This window comes from Polyodon spathula, chromosome 12, assembly GCF_017654505.1.
Source record: "Polyodon spathula isolate WHYD16114869_AA chromosome 12, ASM1765450v1, whole genome shotgun sequence".
NCBI lineage: Eukaryota > Metazoa > Chordata > Actinopteri > Acipenseriformes > Polyodontidae > Polyodon > Polyodon spathula.
Genome location: NC_054545.1, coordinates 38,510,339 through 38,527,595, shown reverse-complemented (window position 1 = coordinate 38,527,595; position 17,257 = coordinate 38,510,339). Strand labels below are relative to the sequence as shown.

Genomic DNA, 17,257 nt, shown 5'->3' with positions numbered 1-17,257 from the left:
TTCCAAGCATGCCCTTTTTCTGCATGCATAACATTGAATTGAATTGAATTATTCATGGATTGTATTATAGTTATGCATGTGTTTGTTTGTTTGTTTATTCATATATTCTGTTAATTGTATTTATTTATTTATGCATATGACACAATGTAAAAACAAATTTCTTTTTTTGAAGAAGGGGTAAAGCATCAAGGTTTCTGTAATTGAAGTCATCTCGTGTAATATCAAAATTTAAACTGTTTTGGTTTGTATGTTCATTTTTTGTTACATATTGTAAACTACATAATTGTGTGTTTGCTTGCTTGTACATTGTAATTGCATTGTATCCATTTTATATCAAATATATGTACATATATGAATATGTTAAATACAGATAAAGACATTTTTCTCATTGTAGGAAGAACCAAAAAGTTGTGCAAACTTTTACTTTATTACCTCCTTCCCTGCAAAGTAGAAAGGCGGCCTCACTATATTCCACTATAAAGAAAACAGAAAAACAATGTAAAAAATATGGTTCTACTAAAATAAAATAAATGTATATATATATAGTGAAAATCATATAAAAATTAAATAAATACAGTTTTATTACCAGGAATGGGAACTTAAAGGTGGGTTCGGTTGTTTTTTTCATCAGTGTTATGTTGTTCCCTCCTAGTTGTATTGTGTGTATCGTTTTCATACTCTGTGCAGGTTTGGAACCCAGTGCTCTGGCCGGTTTTGTTTTTACAGCTGTTTATTGCAGGAAAAAAAGAACATGCCCACTCCTTATATTTGGCAGAAATACTGTAGCAAAGCAGGGCAGTTCGGTGCAGTTTCAATGATAAACATAAATAATACATGTTACAAAAATTTAGTTATTTAATCGATTATCCAGTATTTATCTTGATGTGTATAACGAGGAATGGAATCGATTGAAAAATCGATTTTCAATTTAATCGTAGCAGTCCTACTCTGAATGTGTGAGTGCCCTCTGGTGGAGGCTGACTGTCTCTTCTCTCCCAGGTGCTGTCGCTAGGTGCTGATGTGCTCCCGGAGTACAAGCTGCAGGCTCCCCGGATCCACAAGTGGACCATCCTGCACTACAGCCCCTTCAAAGCGGTGTGGGACTGGCTGATCCTGCTGCTGGTGATCTACACAGCGGTGTTCACGCCCTACTCGGCAGCCTTCCTTCTGAACGAGCAGGAGGAGGAGCTGCGCCGGCGCTGTGGCTACACCTGCAACCCGCTCAACGTGGTGGACCTCATCGTGGACATCATGTTCATCATCGACATCCTCATCAACTTCCGCACCACCTACGTGAATATCCACGACGAGGTGGTGAGCCAGCCCGGCCGCATCGCCGTGCACTACTTCAAGGGCTGGTTCCTGATCGACATCGTGGCAGCCATCCCCTTCGACCTGCTCATCTTCCGTTCCGGCTCTGACGAGGTGCACTGCTGTCTGCCTGCCTGTCTGCTTGCCTGCCTGCCTGCCTGCCTGCCTGCCTGCCTGCCTGCCTGCCTGTCTACCTGTCTGCCTGTTTGCCTGCCTGTCTATCTGTCTACCTGTCTGCCTGTCTGACTATCTGCCTGCCAGCCTGTCTGCCTTCCCGTCTATCTGTCTGCCTGTCTGCCTGTGATGTGGGTTACCCAATTCTAACAAAGGGTAACAATAAGACAGGTTCTGCACACAAAACCTACAGCAGATATATATATATATATATATATATATATATATATATATATATATATATATATATATATATATATATAGCACTTTGAATACAAAGAATAGAGACAGTGTATTGGGAAGGTACAGGACAGGGCAGATTTAGGAGAGTTGCATTCCAGGTTGATATGCCTGTTCTGTGAATGTAGCAGTACATGCACTATAAAGCAGGGATGGATAAACTGCAAAACTGAGGGAGAAAAGTAACAAAAAACATTTTTTGAGGATTTTTTTTTTGTTTTTTTTTTAGAAGTAGAGAAAAAGATGAATAATAACACCTGCTTTGAGTGTAGTGCTTGAGAAGCCCTATTTATTTAGGAAACGTAGGACATGAAAGCCCCAGAAGTGATGCAGTAAGAGGGAGTGCGGGCTGGGATGAGTGGGAAAGGGATTGAGATCAGGATTGAGATCAGGAGTCAGACCCTCATTCTGAAAGGGTTGAAAGGGTTCCTGCCGGGTTACACCTACTGAAGCGCTACTGCTGTGCAGCTACAAATACACCAAGATACTGAGCTCAGCGCTGTGTAATCCATGTGGGCACCACTATCTCCAATCTGCTAACCTTGTGTTCACCATCTATTGATATTCCTTCTTGCAGAGATTCCTTTGAAAAGATGAGTTGAGGATAGGATCAGATGAGAAGCTAGCTGGTTTCATTTTGTGCAGATCAATGGAATGTGGATTTGCCTGTTTTGTATCAGCTGTGATATACAGAGACAAGGGCACACAGGCAGTCAGGGAGGCAGATAAGAGCCTCTCCTCTCAGAGCTGCCTCAATGTTATCAGCCTCCCCTGACTGACAGAACCCCACACAGCACATAACGTTCAGCTCAGGACTCAGACTCTGTTGTCATAAACAAAAAGGATTTCTGAGAACAAGCATGCAAACACACCTTCCCACTGCATAGCACCCTTTCTGTCTTTACATTGTCAGTTAGCTACACATGAGCACATGGCCTCTAAGAGAGGCATAATGATTGCAATTATAACTCCTTTATTAACACTTACACGTTCTCAATATACTTTAAAAACCTGCCCCTTCTGTCCCCCAAGACCACCACTCTGATTGGCCTTCTGAAGACGGCTCGGCTGCTGCGATTGGTGCGTGTGGCGCGGAAGCTGGACCGCTACTCCGAGTACGGTGCGGCAGTGCTCTTCCTCCTCATGTGCACCTTCGCCCTCATCGCGCACTGGCTGGCCTGCATCTGGTACGCCATCGGCAACGTGGAGCGCCCTTACATGGTGCACAAGATTGGCTGGCTGGACGGGCTGGCCGATCAGATCGGCAAACCTTACAACGACAGCAACGCCTCCTCCGGCCCCTCCATCAAGGACAAGTACGTGACGGCGCTCTACTTCACCTTCAGCAGCCTGACCAGCGTGGGCTTCGGGAACGTCTCACCCAACACCAACTCTGAGAAGATCTTCTCCATCTGCGTCATGCTTATCGGCTGTAAGTTTGGGATTCATTATGAGCGGCATGGAGAAGATATGCTGGGGGTGGCAGTCTTAAGCATACCACATTGTTTAGATCTATCTAGAGATGCAGTCATCTACAATCTCTCAGAGTATCAGAATCTAAGTTGTGTATTACATGGTAAAATCATACTGAAAGTGATCATGTGTCTTTGTGTGCTGTCAGCGTCTCTGTGTGCTGTTGGTGTCTTTGCATACTGTAGTGTGTCACTATAAATTGTCAGTGTTAATTGACAGTGCAAACCCCCTGACAGACTGCTTCTCCCCCCAGCCCTGATGTACGCCAGCATCTTTGGTAATGTCTCTGCCATTATCCAGCGGCTATACTCGGGCACGGCGCGCTACCACACTCAGATGCTGCGGGTGAAGGAGTTCATCCGCTTCCACCAGATCCCCAGCTCCCTGCGGCAAAGACTGGAGGAGTACTTCCAGCATGCCTGGTCCTATACCAACGGCATCGACATGAACGCGGTGAGTCCCGGGTTCAGCGAGGACACAGCATTGGCACAGCATGGTGTCATGAAACAGAGGTCACAGCTCAAGGTCACAGCCCAGACAGGCAGGTACCAAGAGCACAGAATGCTGGCATGGAGGTGATCAGCCACAGCAGAAACACAAACCTCACATGTTAAAAACCCAGAAGAACCAGACTAGCGGCTGGGTGTGAGTGAGAGAGCCAGGACTAGCAGCTGGGTGTGACTGTGAGAGAGCCAGGAATAGCGGCTGGTTGTGAAGGTGAGAGAGTCAGGACTAGCGGCTGGGTGTGACTATGAGAGAGTCAGGACTAGCGTCTGGGTGTGACTGTGAGAGAGCCAGGACTAGCGGCTGGGTGTGACTGTGAGAGAGTCAGGACTAGCGGCTGGGTGTGACTGTGAGAGAGTCAGGACTAGCGGCTGGGTGTGACTGTGAGAGAGCCAGGACTAGCGGCTGGGTGTGACTGTGAGAGAGTCAGGACTAGCGTCTGGGTGTGACTATGAGAGAGTCAGGACTAGCGTCTGGGTGTGACTGTGAGAGAGCCAGGACTAGCGGTTGGGTGTGACTGTGAGAGAGTCAGGACTAGCGGCTGGGTGTGACTGTGAGAGAGTCAGGACTAGCGTCTGGGTGTGACTGTGAGAGAGTCAGGACTAGCGGTTGGGTGTGACTGTGAGAGAGCCTGGACTAGCGTCTGGGTGTGACTGTGAGAGAGTCAGGACTAGCGGTTGGGTGTGACTGTGAGAGAGCCTGGACTAGCGGCTGGGTGTGACTGTGAGAGAGTCAGGACTAGTGGCTGGGTGACTGTGAGAGAGCCTGGAACAAGGAGGATGAACAGCAGAAGAGCAGCACAGGCGCAGCAGCAGGGTTCCTGGGTCTGGTTTAGAATCTGGTTTTCAACAGCGTGGAGGTGAAATTTTGTCCCAGGTCGATAGATCACATGACTCAGGAGGGCAGATGTGTGTGTGTGTGTGTGTGTGTGTTTGTGACATACAGAGAGTGTTAATAATATAAACAGAGGCAGATCTCTGCACCACTTCCCTTTCACTTGATTTCAATCCTGCAGTTGTTTTTTCCCTGAGGGGTGATTTATTGACACTTTTATCACAGAATACAAAAACAAAAACGATGGAAAGGCCTGTGTTACAGCAGGTCTGTCAGGGTTATGACCTGGAATATGAAAACTATTAGCCAGCATTTCTTACATCTGTATGTTTATTGTTTAATATTTTTGCAATATATTTTTTTATTATTATTTTGTACTAATGTACTGCAATTGTTGAATTGACTGGGGTGTATCTGAGTCCATGTCAGTGTTGGGACAGAACCACATGTCTCACAGCTCTCAGGTCCAAACACAGGATACTTTCCAATACAGTCCACAAAATAGCCACAACACTGCCAGGGCACTTATTCTTGTGTGCGGACCTTGGCGTGAGACATTGTGCTGGGTAATATATAGCTCTGACCAAAAGTTTAGCATTATCCTATAGAGTTAACTAGAATCGTGCTTCATAAAGTCAAATGAAACCTGCTGAATAATGTTATGTTAAACTACAAAGCAGCATGTAATTCAATAAGTTGCTTATGCTTAATGAAAAAACAGAAAAAAAAAAAAAAAAAGTGACATTTCGATATCTAACATGAAATACTGTGCTACTATTATGGCTTCCAGTAGACTAATTTAGTAGTTTCTTTGATTATACGATGTTAAATAAAAAATTCTAAATTATGTTCATATAGGTTTTTTAAATTATGTCTCGATATTAAAATTCTAGGTGATGCAACACTTTTGGCCATCGCTGTAACGTGAAATGCTGGTTTTATGGACATGAAATACACAATTAAAAAACAACAGCAACAATACAGTTCAGTCCATAAACAATGCAGTTACTCGCCTGATGGTGGAAAACACTGTGTTCAAGAGCTCTGGATCATTACAATCGATGCAGCAGCCAGGCTGGATGCAATGTTAAGATAATGTGTAAAAGTGTGATAGCACAAAAGACATTGACAGAGACTTGTCTCTGATTATATTTTAATACTGTTGTGTATTGAGCTGAGGTCTTTGAACCAGCCCAGTAATGCTTCTCTATTAGCCGGCTAGCAGGCAGTGAAGTGGACAGAGGGCTCTGGAGCTAACCAGTGATGGTCTGGAAGATTAGACCTGTCTCAATGCATTTATACAATTTCATTATTTGCCTAGTCGTGCAGCAGATTGCCAATATCAAATAAAAACAGAATCATGGAAAGACTGCTTCCTAGAAACAATTTTTAACCACTAGACCACACTGCCTCCCTCCTAGTCCCTCATCTCTAACCCCTAGACCACGCTGCCTCCCTCCCAACTTCTTAGCTCTAACCACTAGACCACACTGCCTCCCTCCCAGTTCCTCAGCTCTAACCACTAGACCACACTGCCTCCTTCCCAGTCCCTCAGATCTAACCCCTAGACCACACTCTCATCTTTTTCAGCATTTAATTTCACCAAAGTAGTGAAGAATTGTACCCTTTCTGCAACCTTGCTTGCCTCCAGAAGTTACAGCTGACTGCTATGTCTGTGAAGCAGCACACAGAGACAGGATTTGGGGTCTCTTTGCTTCTTGGCTGCTTGGCAGTCAAGAGGAGCCTGTTTTGGTTACATATCATTTTACAGGAAAGTAAAATGTAAGTGTGCTTGTTCAAATTTAAAGATGTAAATACTGACCTTCTCAACACCATGTATCTGATCTCCAATCTTACAGTGAAATAAAAATACTGTTAAAAGTACAGCTAATGGAAAACCAAATAGCCCAGGCTGTCAATTCCATGTGAAGGAGTCTCATCACAGCTGCAGGGGCACAGCGTCCAACAGCAATCAGCCCGCTCAATATCATGGGTAACTGATGTGCAAATGGAGCAGGGGCAGGAATTTCAATATGATATACCTCGGGACAAATCAGAACCCCAAACACATCTCCCTGAGGTTTGTGCAGCATGTGTTTGCAGACAGGTGCTGTGAAGCAGTGAGTGGGGCTCCCCCAGTGTACCCTCCCATACAGAACAAAAATATATATTTTTAATATATAATAAGAAATGCATGAATCTTATATTTGCAGTGTTTCATTCAATGCCATGCTTGGCTAGTTAATTATATTGATATTTTGTTTTGAACAGTTTAGTTGCTTTTTTCTGTCTCTTTGTCCGTGTGTCTTCCTGTCTGACCCAATGGGTCTGCCTGTCTCTGTCTGTCCCACTATCCCAGTGATTGGACTCTCTGTGCCTCTCCATCCCAGTGGCTGACGGTCTGTCTGTCCCTCTTTGTGTCCGCAGGTGTTGAAGGGTTTCCCTGAGTGTCTGCAGGCTGATATCTGTCTGCATCTGAACCGCACGCTGCTGCAGAACTGCAAGGTGTTCCGTGGGGCGAGTAAGGGCTGCCTGCGGGCGCTGGCCATGCGCTTCAAAACCACCCACGCCCCGCCAGGGGACACATTGGTACACTACGGAGACGTGCTGACGGCCCTGTACTTCATTTCGCGCGGGTCCATCGAGATCCTGAGAGACAAAGTGGTGGTGGCCATCCTGGGTGAGGGGCGGGACCATTCTTCTCTACCACCAATGAGAACAAGGCTTTCCTCTTCCTCGAAACTATAACTGACAGTGTGAACAGATAGCAATACAAGTGCATTTCACTGCAGTAACAATCAGACAGGTGGGATATAAACCCCCCATTCTCCCCCCTTCCCTCCAGGAAAGAACGACACCTTTGGGGAGCCCATCAGCCTGTACGCACGCCCTGGCAAGTCGAACTCAGACGTGCACGCGCTCACCTACTGTGACCTGCACAAGATCCACAGAGACGACCTGCTGGAGGTGCTGGACATGTACCCTGACTTCTCAGACAACTTCTGGAGCAGCCTGGAGATCACCTTCAACCTGAGAGATGTGAGTGGGGATCAGGGGGGGAGGGGCTGATTGAGAGTTTTCATTGCCATTGTTATATTTACAAAAGACAATGGGTGCGAAAAATTGGGCAGGTTACATTCACAGAAGAAATGTGAAAGCACTTTGTAATGGACAAGTTCGAGAGTTTTTCAGGCCATTAATACATGAGAGAAGTCCCAGGTGCACATCACTAGATGGTGCTGCAAGCTAGAAAATAGCACAGCAGCACCTCATAGAAAGTAAAGTGAATCTTGTGCTGCGTCTGCATTGCGGTTTGCAAGACGTGGTCTGGATGGAGCAGGAATGACATGGACAGAGACGGCTGTGTTACTGAAGTTCTCTTGTATCAGGCAGATCGAGTTACCCACTCACTGCCCAGTGAAGATTCGGACTGCGGGGACCGCCGGCCGCGACGCAGGAGAAACTCTCTGCACAGGCGCAACCAGCCCGGTGAGTGAGCTGCTAGTCTGCCAGGACTGAGGGATCTGTATGCATGCCCAGAGAATGTCTTGGGCAGCGGTGGCACCAGGTTCTCCACGGTGAGAGAGATGAGGGGGATAGGCAAACATTTGAGGGGGCTACACTCCACTTTTTGTGGGCACGTATAGTGTCAGTGTTTGGCTGTGTCTTGCAAAACTTCAGTATTAGGATGGTGGATTAATCTGATGCAGATTAATGCCTGATGATAATAATAATAATAATAATAATAATAATAATAATAATAATAATAATAATAATAATAATAATAGACATCTTTATCCAACACAATTAACAAGGGTTACAGTGCAGTATAAAGTAAGAGCTGTTGTAACAGGGCAGAGGCTGGGCGCAAACCGACAACCCCACACACCTCAAGCGAGCGTCTAAACCACAATGCCAAAGAGCTTGGCAGGATCTGTAACATCAGTGTATCACACAAAATTGCTTGTTACACTGTAATAAGTCATGAAGTGGATAGCATCTGTAACATATATAGGTTACATTTAAATGTTTAAGCAAGGGGTAGAAGTTGAAATGATTAGAAACATTAATTAACATTGTTAACAACTGAAAATTAAACTAAATATAACGTTTAAAAGTAAACCAATAAGAGCTGCTAAATGTGTTTTTTAATAGAAACTAGTAGGAACTTTTGAACGTACTGAAATGGAATCAACACAAGCGTTTGTGAGACAGCATTTCCTGGAGGGAATGTTTAGTAGCAATGCAGTTCCCCTTTCAGCACGGAAGTGAGTAGCTTGTTGTTGGTGCTCACACAGCAAACACCAAGTCTGTGAGTTCACATTGAATATCTACTGCATTGTAAGGTCCCTGATTAAACTCATGTTGTTCAAGATGATACCTGGAACGGTTTTCGATTGTTGAAACCCACATGAAGTCTCTGAAAAGTCTTACACAACTTTAAGTCACGTCAATAATTCAGAAATTTGAGATCTCCCTTTTAAATTTTTCAGTGGCGGGGGTGCTCAGGTAAAGTTTGGGGTGGCTTCCGCTGGTCTTAGGGGACAAGTAACGTGCTATCAACACGCAACTGACACTTTCTGATATTGTGCATGACACAAAATACAGAGAGTCTGCTCTCTCTTCCCTTGACTGCTTAGTGGAAGAGCTCAGTGTCTCAGTTAAAGGTTTACTCTCAGGAGTCATGACATACAATGCTAATCAAATATTCCCCTTTATTTTATTTCTAATTTTTGTGTTGTCCTTTTTATACAGATGTTTTAAACTGCTCTGTGTATGGCACTCAATGGATGTAACTCTGTTGTTCTTTAGGCCACCTATCAGAAGAGCAGTTTTCTTTCTCCCTGTGCTATCGTTGTGATGTGCACCTGGGCTACAGTGATGACATCCTCTGCTGTAGATTTCCAGAGGCTAAGGACTGTTTTTCGAATTTCCAAGCTATTGTTCATTTATTATCCTCCTTCCAGATGGGATGGACAGGGAGGACTCACACTTGGACCAGTCCTGCCCTCAGCTGCCCAACCACCGGGGGGCAGTGCCAAGGCAGCCCTGGGACGAGCTGTGCAGCAGCCCTTACTCCGCGTCCAGCGAGGATGAAATAAAGCTGCTAGGGCAGAGCAAAGGGGAGCTGTACCCACCAAGGGGAGATAATCAAGACTACCACCCCACTATGGCCAACTTGCTGACCCCCAGCAGCAACCTTGCACTGGGGCAGGGGCCCCCATACACAGGTATGAGGGATGGGACAGGGGGACACCTCTACACAGGTATGAGGAACGGGACAGGGGGCCACCTCTACACAGGTATGAGGAACGGGACAGGGGGACACCACTACACAGGTATGAGGGACGGGACAGGGGGACACCACTACACAGGTATGTGGGATGGTACAGAGGGACAGGGGACACCTCTATACAGATACAGATTGACAGGGGATACCTCTACACAGATAGAGGGACAGGGGACACCTTTACACAGATACAGAGGGACAGGGAAAGAAGCCTGTACTTCTTTCCAGAACTTGAAGAAAATGTTTAATTGATCTCATTGTAGATTTCAGTTCTGAATCTCTCTGCCCCCAGCAGCCCCCCTCAACATGCCCAGCCTCTTCACCTACTGGCCAGAGAGGCAGCCCAGTCAGTACTCAGAGAGCCAGCGGCGCTCCTCCTCGGTCCAGGCTGCGTACCGGCCGCTGACCTGCGCAGAGAACCATCTCAGCAAGCTGGAGTCCTGCCTGGAGCTGCTCCAAACACAGCTCAACAGGTGAGTGGAGCAGGAAAGAAGACAGTGAAGTAGCACACACCCTAGAGTATAGAGGACTATAGGGGACCTGTGAACTAGGACACACCCTAGAGAATAGAGGACCTGTGAACCAGCACACACCCTACAGTATAGAGGACTATAGGGGACCTGTGAACCAGCAAACACCCTACAGTATAGAGGACTATAGGGGACCTGTGAACTAGCACACACCCTACAGTATAGAGGACTATAGGGGACCTGTGAACTAGCACACACCCTACAGTATAGAGGACCTGTGAACTAGCACACACCCTAGAGAATAGAGGACCTGTGAACCAGCACACACCCTACAGTATAGAGGACTATAGGGGACCTGTGAACCAGCAAACACCCTACAGTATAGAGGACTATAGGGGACCTGTGAACTAGCACACACCCTACAGTATAGAGGACTATAGGGGACCTGTGAACTAGCACACACCCTACAGTATAGAGGACCTGTGAACTAGCACACACCCTACAGTATAGAGGACCTGTGAACTAGTACACACCCTACAGTATAGAGGACTATGGATCTGAGAAACAGCAGATTCAGTGCAGATAAAATAGATGTGAGAGTCCGTAGTATCTGCACAGAAGGTGGATCCTGTTGTTGGCTGTGAGTCAGCAGTAACAGTCCTCCCTCTCTCCTCCCTCTCTCTCGTCCCGTCCCCAGGCTGGAGTCTCGGATGACGACCGATATCAACGTGATCCTGCAGCTGCTCCAGAGGCAGATGGCTCTGGTCCCTCCTGCCTACAGCGATGTCTCCCCCAACACCCACCCACCTGCTCTGTACTGCCCCGGGGCCAAATTCATGCACACCACACAGCCTGTTGCACCTGTGCAGGTGGACAGCCTCGCCTCCCCCTTACAGGTAGCCTAAAGGATAATTACATTTTAACATCCTATTGTGTTTGTTCTGCATAACTCTCTGCTGTAGTTTCTGGGTTGATTATTATTTGACAGGCTCACTAACTATAAACATTCTGTAAAGACTCTTCAGGACTGGGAAGCATACCCTTGTTACACAGGCTTCAGTGCACAATGCTTCATCTAGGAGTTTTAAAGCACAGTGACGCACAAATAGTGATCAAGAATATAGAATTCTACAGAATACAGAAAAAAAGATACTAAATAAAAATATTAGGAATATGCACATGGTACAGCTCTGCACCCACAAGTGAGCTGATGTTACATGTCGTCAGTTGTGTCAAAACCCTGTTGAATGTGTATTGAGTATGTGGCTTCCAGGACGCTCTTGTAATATCACAGCTTATTGTTATCCAGCAGTGTCTCTTTGCACCTCACAGAGCCCCGACTCGGACAAGTTCAGCCTCAAGTCTCGGGACTCCCTGACCAGCGGGATCCAGCTGACCACCGTGGCCTCTGACGAGATGATGCCCACCTACCCTGAGCCGGAACAGGCAGCCCCTGGGCTGGGCTCCTCAAGGCCCCTGGTGATGATGGGCCCCTCCAGACTCTACAGCAGCTTCCGCTTCCCCTCCCTCCCAGAGCACCTAGAAACCTCCGCAGGGCTGGCTGAGATCCAGAGGCACGTATCTGACCCCCTCCTGCCAGGCAGTTAGAGCCAAACCACCCCCACCCACCTCTCTCACTGCCCACCCCAGGAACTTCACTTTGAGAGACCCAGCAGATCATGGGACTGGTGCCTCAGAGCTGCTTCCCCAAGGAGGACATCACCATGCTTCCCAAGACTGCTGCTGGAAGGGAGCGACCCCACCTAACTGGCTAGTTACCCTGCTGTAGACCTCCTATGGGGCCGTGCTGTTGATCCTCCTCACTCCCAGGGGGCGCTGTTGATGCACAGTAGAGATTTAGGGGGTCCCCAGGTGGTATGTGAAACTGCCCTGACCCACAGGAAGTGCCCTGTTTCTACAGACCCCTCCAAGCATTTATACATGTGCAGGATACAGACTGTTTCACTTTTTTGTTTTCTTTTCATGATCATCAACAATGTTCTCTTGAACTGTAAACCATTCTGCCTCAGCATATTGTCTGTCTATGAATATGATCATGTAAAGGATAATCTGCTAGTGGTTTGAAAGCTGTTTCCATAGATTACAATGGCTTTAGTACTGACGTGAGTCCTCTGCTAACTGACTTGAGGATGTTATGGTTCCACCCCTTTTTAAAGTATGCAGTTGTAGTGTGCCGTCTGCAGTGCAGACACTCAGGAGCACAGGGGGCTCTTTTCACCTGCTGTTCTGTGCAGCAAACAATCTTCCTGCAGCACAGAGCTCGGGGGGGTGGGGGGGGTTGGAGTGACACCTCACTGCTGATGCAAAGCTGTGCCCCGATTCTGAGGTCTTGGAATTGTCCTGATCCACTGTGGCACCGCAAGTCCAAAACAGCAACAACTGTGAGTTAGTCAAAACCCAACAAGATGTCCAGTGTACTGTATTACCAATGTATACGGGGAAAACAAATCTGAATAATTTAAGCACATGTCACTGTGGACACCTTAATAACCTCTACAGAGTTCAGAAGTGAACAATCACCCAGCACTTTTAGACCCTTTGAGTGTCATCTTAAAAGCTTTGCTGGCAGATTATTATTAAATTCATAGGGATTAATGAACCTGGAGAATACTGGAAATTTGCTGAACCCATGTTGAAGTGGCTACCAAGTTTTTAAATTCTGAAGCTTGCAATAAAAGTGCCCTCTTGTAAGAAGTTTAATCGTGAGCTGCAGCGTGAGATGCTGTGTAATGGGAGTGAGATGGTGTTTAACAGGAGTGAGACAGTGTTTAATCAGGATCTGCAGAGTGAGACAGTGTTTAATCAGGAGCTTCAGAGTGAGGCAGTGTTTAATCAGGATCTGCAGAGTGAGATGCTGTTTAATCAGGAGCTGAAGAGTGCAATGCTGTTTAATGAGGAGCTGCAGAGTGAGACAGTGTTTAATCAGGAGCTGCAGAGTGAGACAGTGTTTATTCAGGAGCTGCAGAGTGAGATGCTGTTTAATCATGAGCTGCAGTGAGGTGCTGTTTAATGAGGAGCTGAAGAGAGAGACAGTGTTTAGTCAGGAGCTGCAGAATGAGATGGTGTTTAACAGGAGTGAGATGGTGTTTAATCGTGAGCTGCAGTGTGAGATGCTGTTTAATCAGGAGCTGCAGAGTGTGATGCTGTTTAATCAGGAGCTGCAGAGTGAGATGCTGTTTAATCAGGAGCTGCAGAGTGAGACAGTGTTTAATCAGGAGCTGCAGAGTGAGATGCTGTTTAATCAGGAGCTGCAGAGTGAGATGGTGTTTAATCAGGAGCTGCAGAGTGAAATGCTGTTTAATCAGGAACTGTAGAGTGAGACAGTGTTTAATCAGGAGCTGCAGAGTGAGATGCTGTTTAATCAGGAGCTGCAGAGTGAGATGCTGTTTAATCAGGAGCTGCAGAGTGAGACAGTGTTTAATCAGGAGCTGCAGAGTGAGATGCTGTTTAATCAGGAGCTGCAGAGTGAGATGCTGTTTAATCAGGAGCTGCAGAGTGAGATGCTGTTTAATCAGGAGCTGCAGAGTGAGACAGTGTTTAATCAGGAGCTGCAGAGTGTGATGCTGTTTAAGCAGGAGCTGCAGAGTGAGACAGTGTTTAATCAGGAGCTGCAGAGTGAGATGCTGTTTAATCTGCAGAGTGAGCTGCAGAGTGAGATGCTGTTTAATCAGGAGCTGCAGAGTGAGATGCTGTTTAATCAGGAGCTGCAGAGTGAATCAGGAGCTGCAGAGTGAGACAGTTTAGTAGGAGCTGCAGAATGATCAGGAGCTGCAGAGTGAGATGCTGTTTAATCAGGAGCTGCAGAGTGAGATGCTGTTTAATCAGGAGCTGCAGAGTGAGATGCTGTTTAATCAGGAGCTGCAGAGTGAGATGCTGTTTAATCAGGAGCTGCAGAGTGAGATGCTGTTTAATCAGGAGCTGCAGAGTGAGATGCTGTTTAATCAGGAGCTGCAGAGTGAGATGTTTAATCAGGAGCTGAGAGTGAGATGCTGTTTAATCAGGAGCTGCAGAGTGTGATGCTGTTTAATCGTGAGCTGCAGAGTGAGTTGCTGTTGGAGCTCTTCGTTCCGGTCAGAGCTCAAGCAGTGGAGGCAGCTCTGTGGTGTAGATGAAGCCCTCCTTCAGATGAGAGCGAGATGCTGTCCACCCTGTTCTCAGTAAAGTATTACGTTGTTCAGAGGTATTTATAATTTTATAACATGCGAGCCCATTTAAAAAAAAAAAAAAAGTGCGAGCCCACTTTAATCGTGAGCTGCAGAGTGAGGTGCTGTTTAATGGGAGTGAGATGCTGTTTAATCAGGAGCTGCAGAGTGAGATGCTGTTTAATCAGGAGCTGAGAGTGTGATGCTGTTTAATCGTGAGCTGCAGAGTGAGTTGCTGTTGGAGCTCTTCGTTCCGGTCAAAAAAAAAAAAAAAAAAAGTGATTAAAGTTGCCATGGCACTATTATCACATCATAGGGAGCCCTTCACTCTAAGCCTGTCCCCCCTATGCACTCATTTGACTGTATGAGACAGCAACAGGTCAAGGCCAGACAGCCATACACACACATTGTGTGCCTGTTGTATGCATGTTCTGCATGTCTTTGTGTCATTATATGGATTCAGTAAACACCATTGACTGAGGCGTCATCCTGTTGTCACAGCACTGCAAACAGAGTCCTGTCTTTGCAAGGTTTCAGTCAGTAGAGCCGGGGCACGTCTGTCTGTAGTACCACTGCGTGTGTCGGATCTGTTACCTATAATCATGAGCCAAAGAGAGCGTTCGACACAAAGACAAGCAGCGTTCCTACACAGTATCTTCAGACTGGCGCTCACCCCTACGCTGGTCTGCTGTCACACTGTTCCACTGAAGAGTTCCGAACTGGGAATTATTTTTACTCAGAAAGTGTTATTGAAAGGCAAAGCGGCAGTTTCGTGTTGTATCGGGATGTTTTTTGTTGTTTCACTGCAGTTTTGTGTTGTATCGGGATGTTTTGTGTTGTTTCACTGCAGTTTTGTGCTGTATCGGGATGTTTTGTGTTGTTTCACTGCAGTATCGTGTTGTATCGGGATGTTTTGTGTTGTTTCACTGCAGTTTCGTGTTGTATCGGGATGTTTTGTGTTGTTTCACTGCAGTTTTGTGTTGTATCGGGATGTTTTGTTGTTTTTTTGTTTCTGCTGTCAGCTCTTTGCAGTGTGCTGTGTTAGATGGTGTATCAATGAAGTGTAGAATGTAGCCCTATTTACTGTAAAGTGTCCTTCATGTGAACCAGCTGTTTCAAAGTGAATACATTTTCAGGGGGACCTCAATATTTGCCTTCTCTATGAAGAAGTTACTGTAACGTAAAGATGTGGCTGAAGTCACTTCCCCTTGAAAGAGCAGGGTGGTGCAGGGCTGAGGTATTGCAGTTAGTTCTCCTTGTTTTTTAGAATCACTTGTTACATCCTGTATGGCTTTAGAATCATGTCTCTTCGCTGGTACACAAGAATGCACTCATTAATGTTATTCTGATTGTACACTCTCAATGTTATACTACAACAGTAAGATCTGTTATTTTCTCAAAATGACGTGGTGCTGTAGTTTGTTAAAACATTTAACGTATGAAATTAAATAAATACAAAATAAATAAATACTTTGTTTAGCTGATAGTAAATAGAATTGGGACATGATCGGTCTTATTGCTTAAAACACAAACATGTACCACAGGATATTATTTAAGAGCAGAGATGAGTTGTCTATTTTTTCAACCGGATAAATAAAATATGTGTAGCAAAAAAAAAAAAAAAAAGTGTTTTAATACCAAAACGTGTTATTGGATTTATAGCTACACGTCACGACATTGCACAAGTAAGCTTCCAATGATTATTACACATGTGGAGTTTGTTATAGAAAAAAAAAAAAAGATTTCTTCACTTACCTAAGAAAATTTAATTTAATTTAAACAAAACTACACTGATAATAAGTAGGCTATCCTGCTGCAGTTGCGGGTCTGTGCTAATTTGAATTGAGACATCGGTCGTGTTCTTACAGCGCATATTTCCACAGTTCGGCACAGAATAGGAGATGCACTGTAGACATCACTCACACATAAATCTGTGCAGATTCTGCATAGCCCAGCACAGATTTGAAATGTTACTGCCGGAGGCTGGCTGCAGCTGTGAACCAAAGGGACGATGCAAAGATCACGAGTGACCTGCTAATCGGAATGCAGATAACCACTAAAACGTTAGTTTACCTACCGTAAACCTGGTTCCCTGAAAGAGAAGATGGCCACCAAACATTGTTTATGGGATATACTTCTGCCTATTGGTAGGGGTCACTGAGCTCTTACTATCAAAGCTGCCGATAGGCCCCCTTCCCTCGATGACCTCCTCGGTCCCACCTACTGAGGGGATATAATCATCACACAGGGAAGAATCTTTCTCTTCACGATGAAACCGTAAGGACGATCAATGGACCTCGCGGTTGGTGGTCATCTTCTCTTTCAGGGAACCAGGTTTAGGGTAGGTGAACTAACGTTCCCTTTCAATTCGAAGATGGCCACCAAAACATTGTTTATGGGAAAACGAATAGCACAGCCGTCACGAGGGAGAGAAGAACGGCAGCAGACGAGGGATGCCTTAGCCCTGCCTGACCAAAGGTCAGCGGTGCGAACGTGCAACCTCAAGGACCCTTGTGCCCACTGAAGGCAATGAGACATCTATCACATTAAGGTGATAGAACATGGAAAAAGTATGCGGGGTAGCCCAGCTAGCCGAATCACAAATCTGTGAGGCAACTCTAAAGAGGGCCCATGGCGTAGCCACACCTCTCGTGGGATGTGCAGCTTTCTGCCCAGGTGGGGGTAAGCCAGTACCATCATACACAGCTGAGACTGTGTCCGCAATCCAATGCGACAGTTGCTGCTTCGAAAGGGGCTGTCCCAGGGTCCGTGTCCCGTGGCAGACGAATGACGCAGAG

At 46.0% G+C, this 17,257-nt stretch overlaps 1 protein-coding gene across 2 annotated transcripts in view; it reads left to right on the top strand.

Moving 5' to 3' along the window:
• LOC121324776 (potassium voltage-gated channel subfamily H member 6-like) overlaps positions 1-12,587 on the top strand; it is a 42,594-nt gene extending 30,007 nt beyond the window's left edge. Inside the window, exons 7-16 of one of the 2 annotated variants that reach the window (XM_041266952.1) lie at positions 1,000-1,425; positions 2,758-3,157; positions 3,452-3,651; positions 6,964-7,216; positions 7,382-7,575; positions 7,926-8,025; positions 9,504-9,767; positions 10,122-10,299; positions 10,994-11,192; positions 11,629-12,587. In XM_041266952.1, the coding sequence (XP_041122886.1) occupies positions 1,000-1,425; positions 2,758-3,157; positions 3,452-3,651; positions 6,964-7,216; positions 7,382-7,575; positions 7,926-8,025; positions 9,504-9,767; positions 10,122-10,299; positions 10,994-11,192; positions 11,629-11,904 (2,490 nt within the window). In that variant the 3' untranslated portion in view covers positions 11,905-12,587. Of the gene's footprint in view, positions 1-999; positions 1,426-2,757; positions 3,158-3,451; positions 3,652-6,963; positions 7,217-7,381; positions 7,576-7,925; positions 8,026-9,503; positions 9,768-10,118; positions 10,300-10,993; positions 11,193-11,628 lie in introns of both variants that reach the window. The other variant, XM_041266950.1, reaches the window with a different exon arrangement.
• The last annotated feature ends 4,670 nt before the right edge of the window (positions 12,588-17,257 follow it).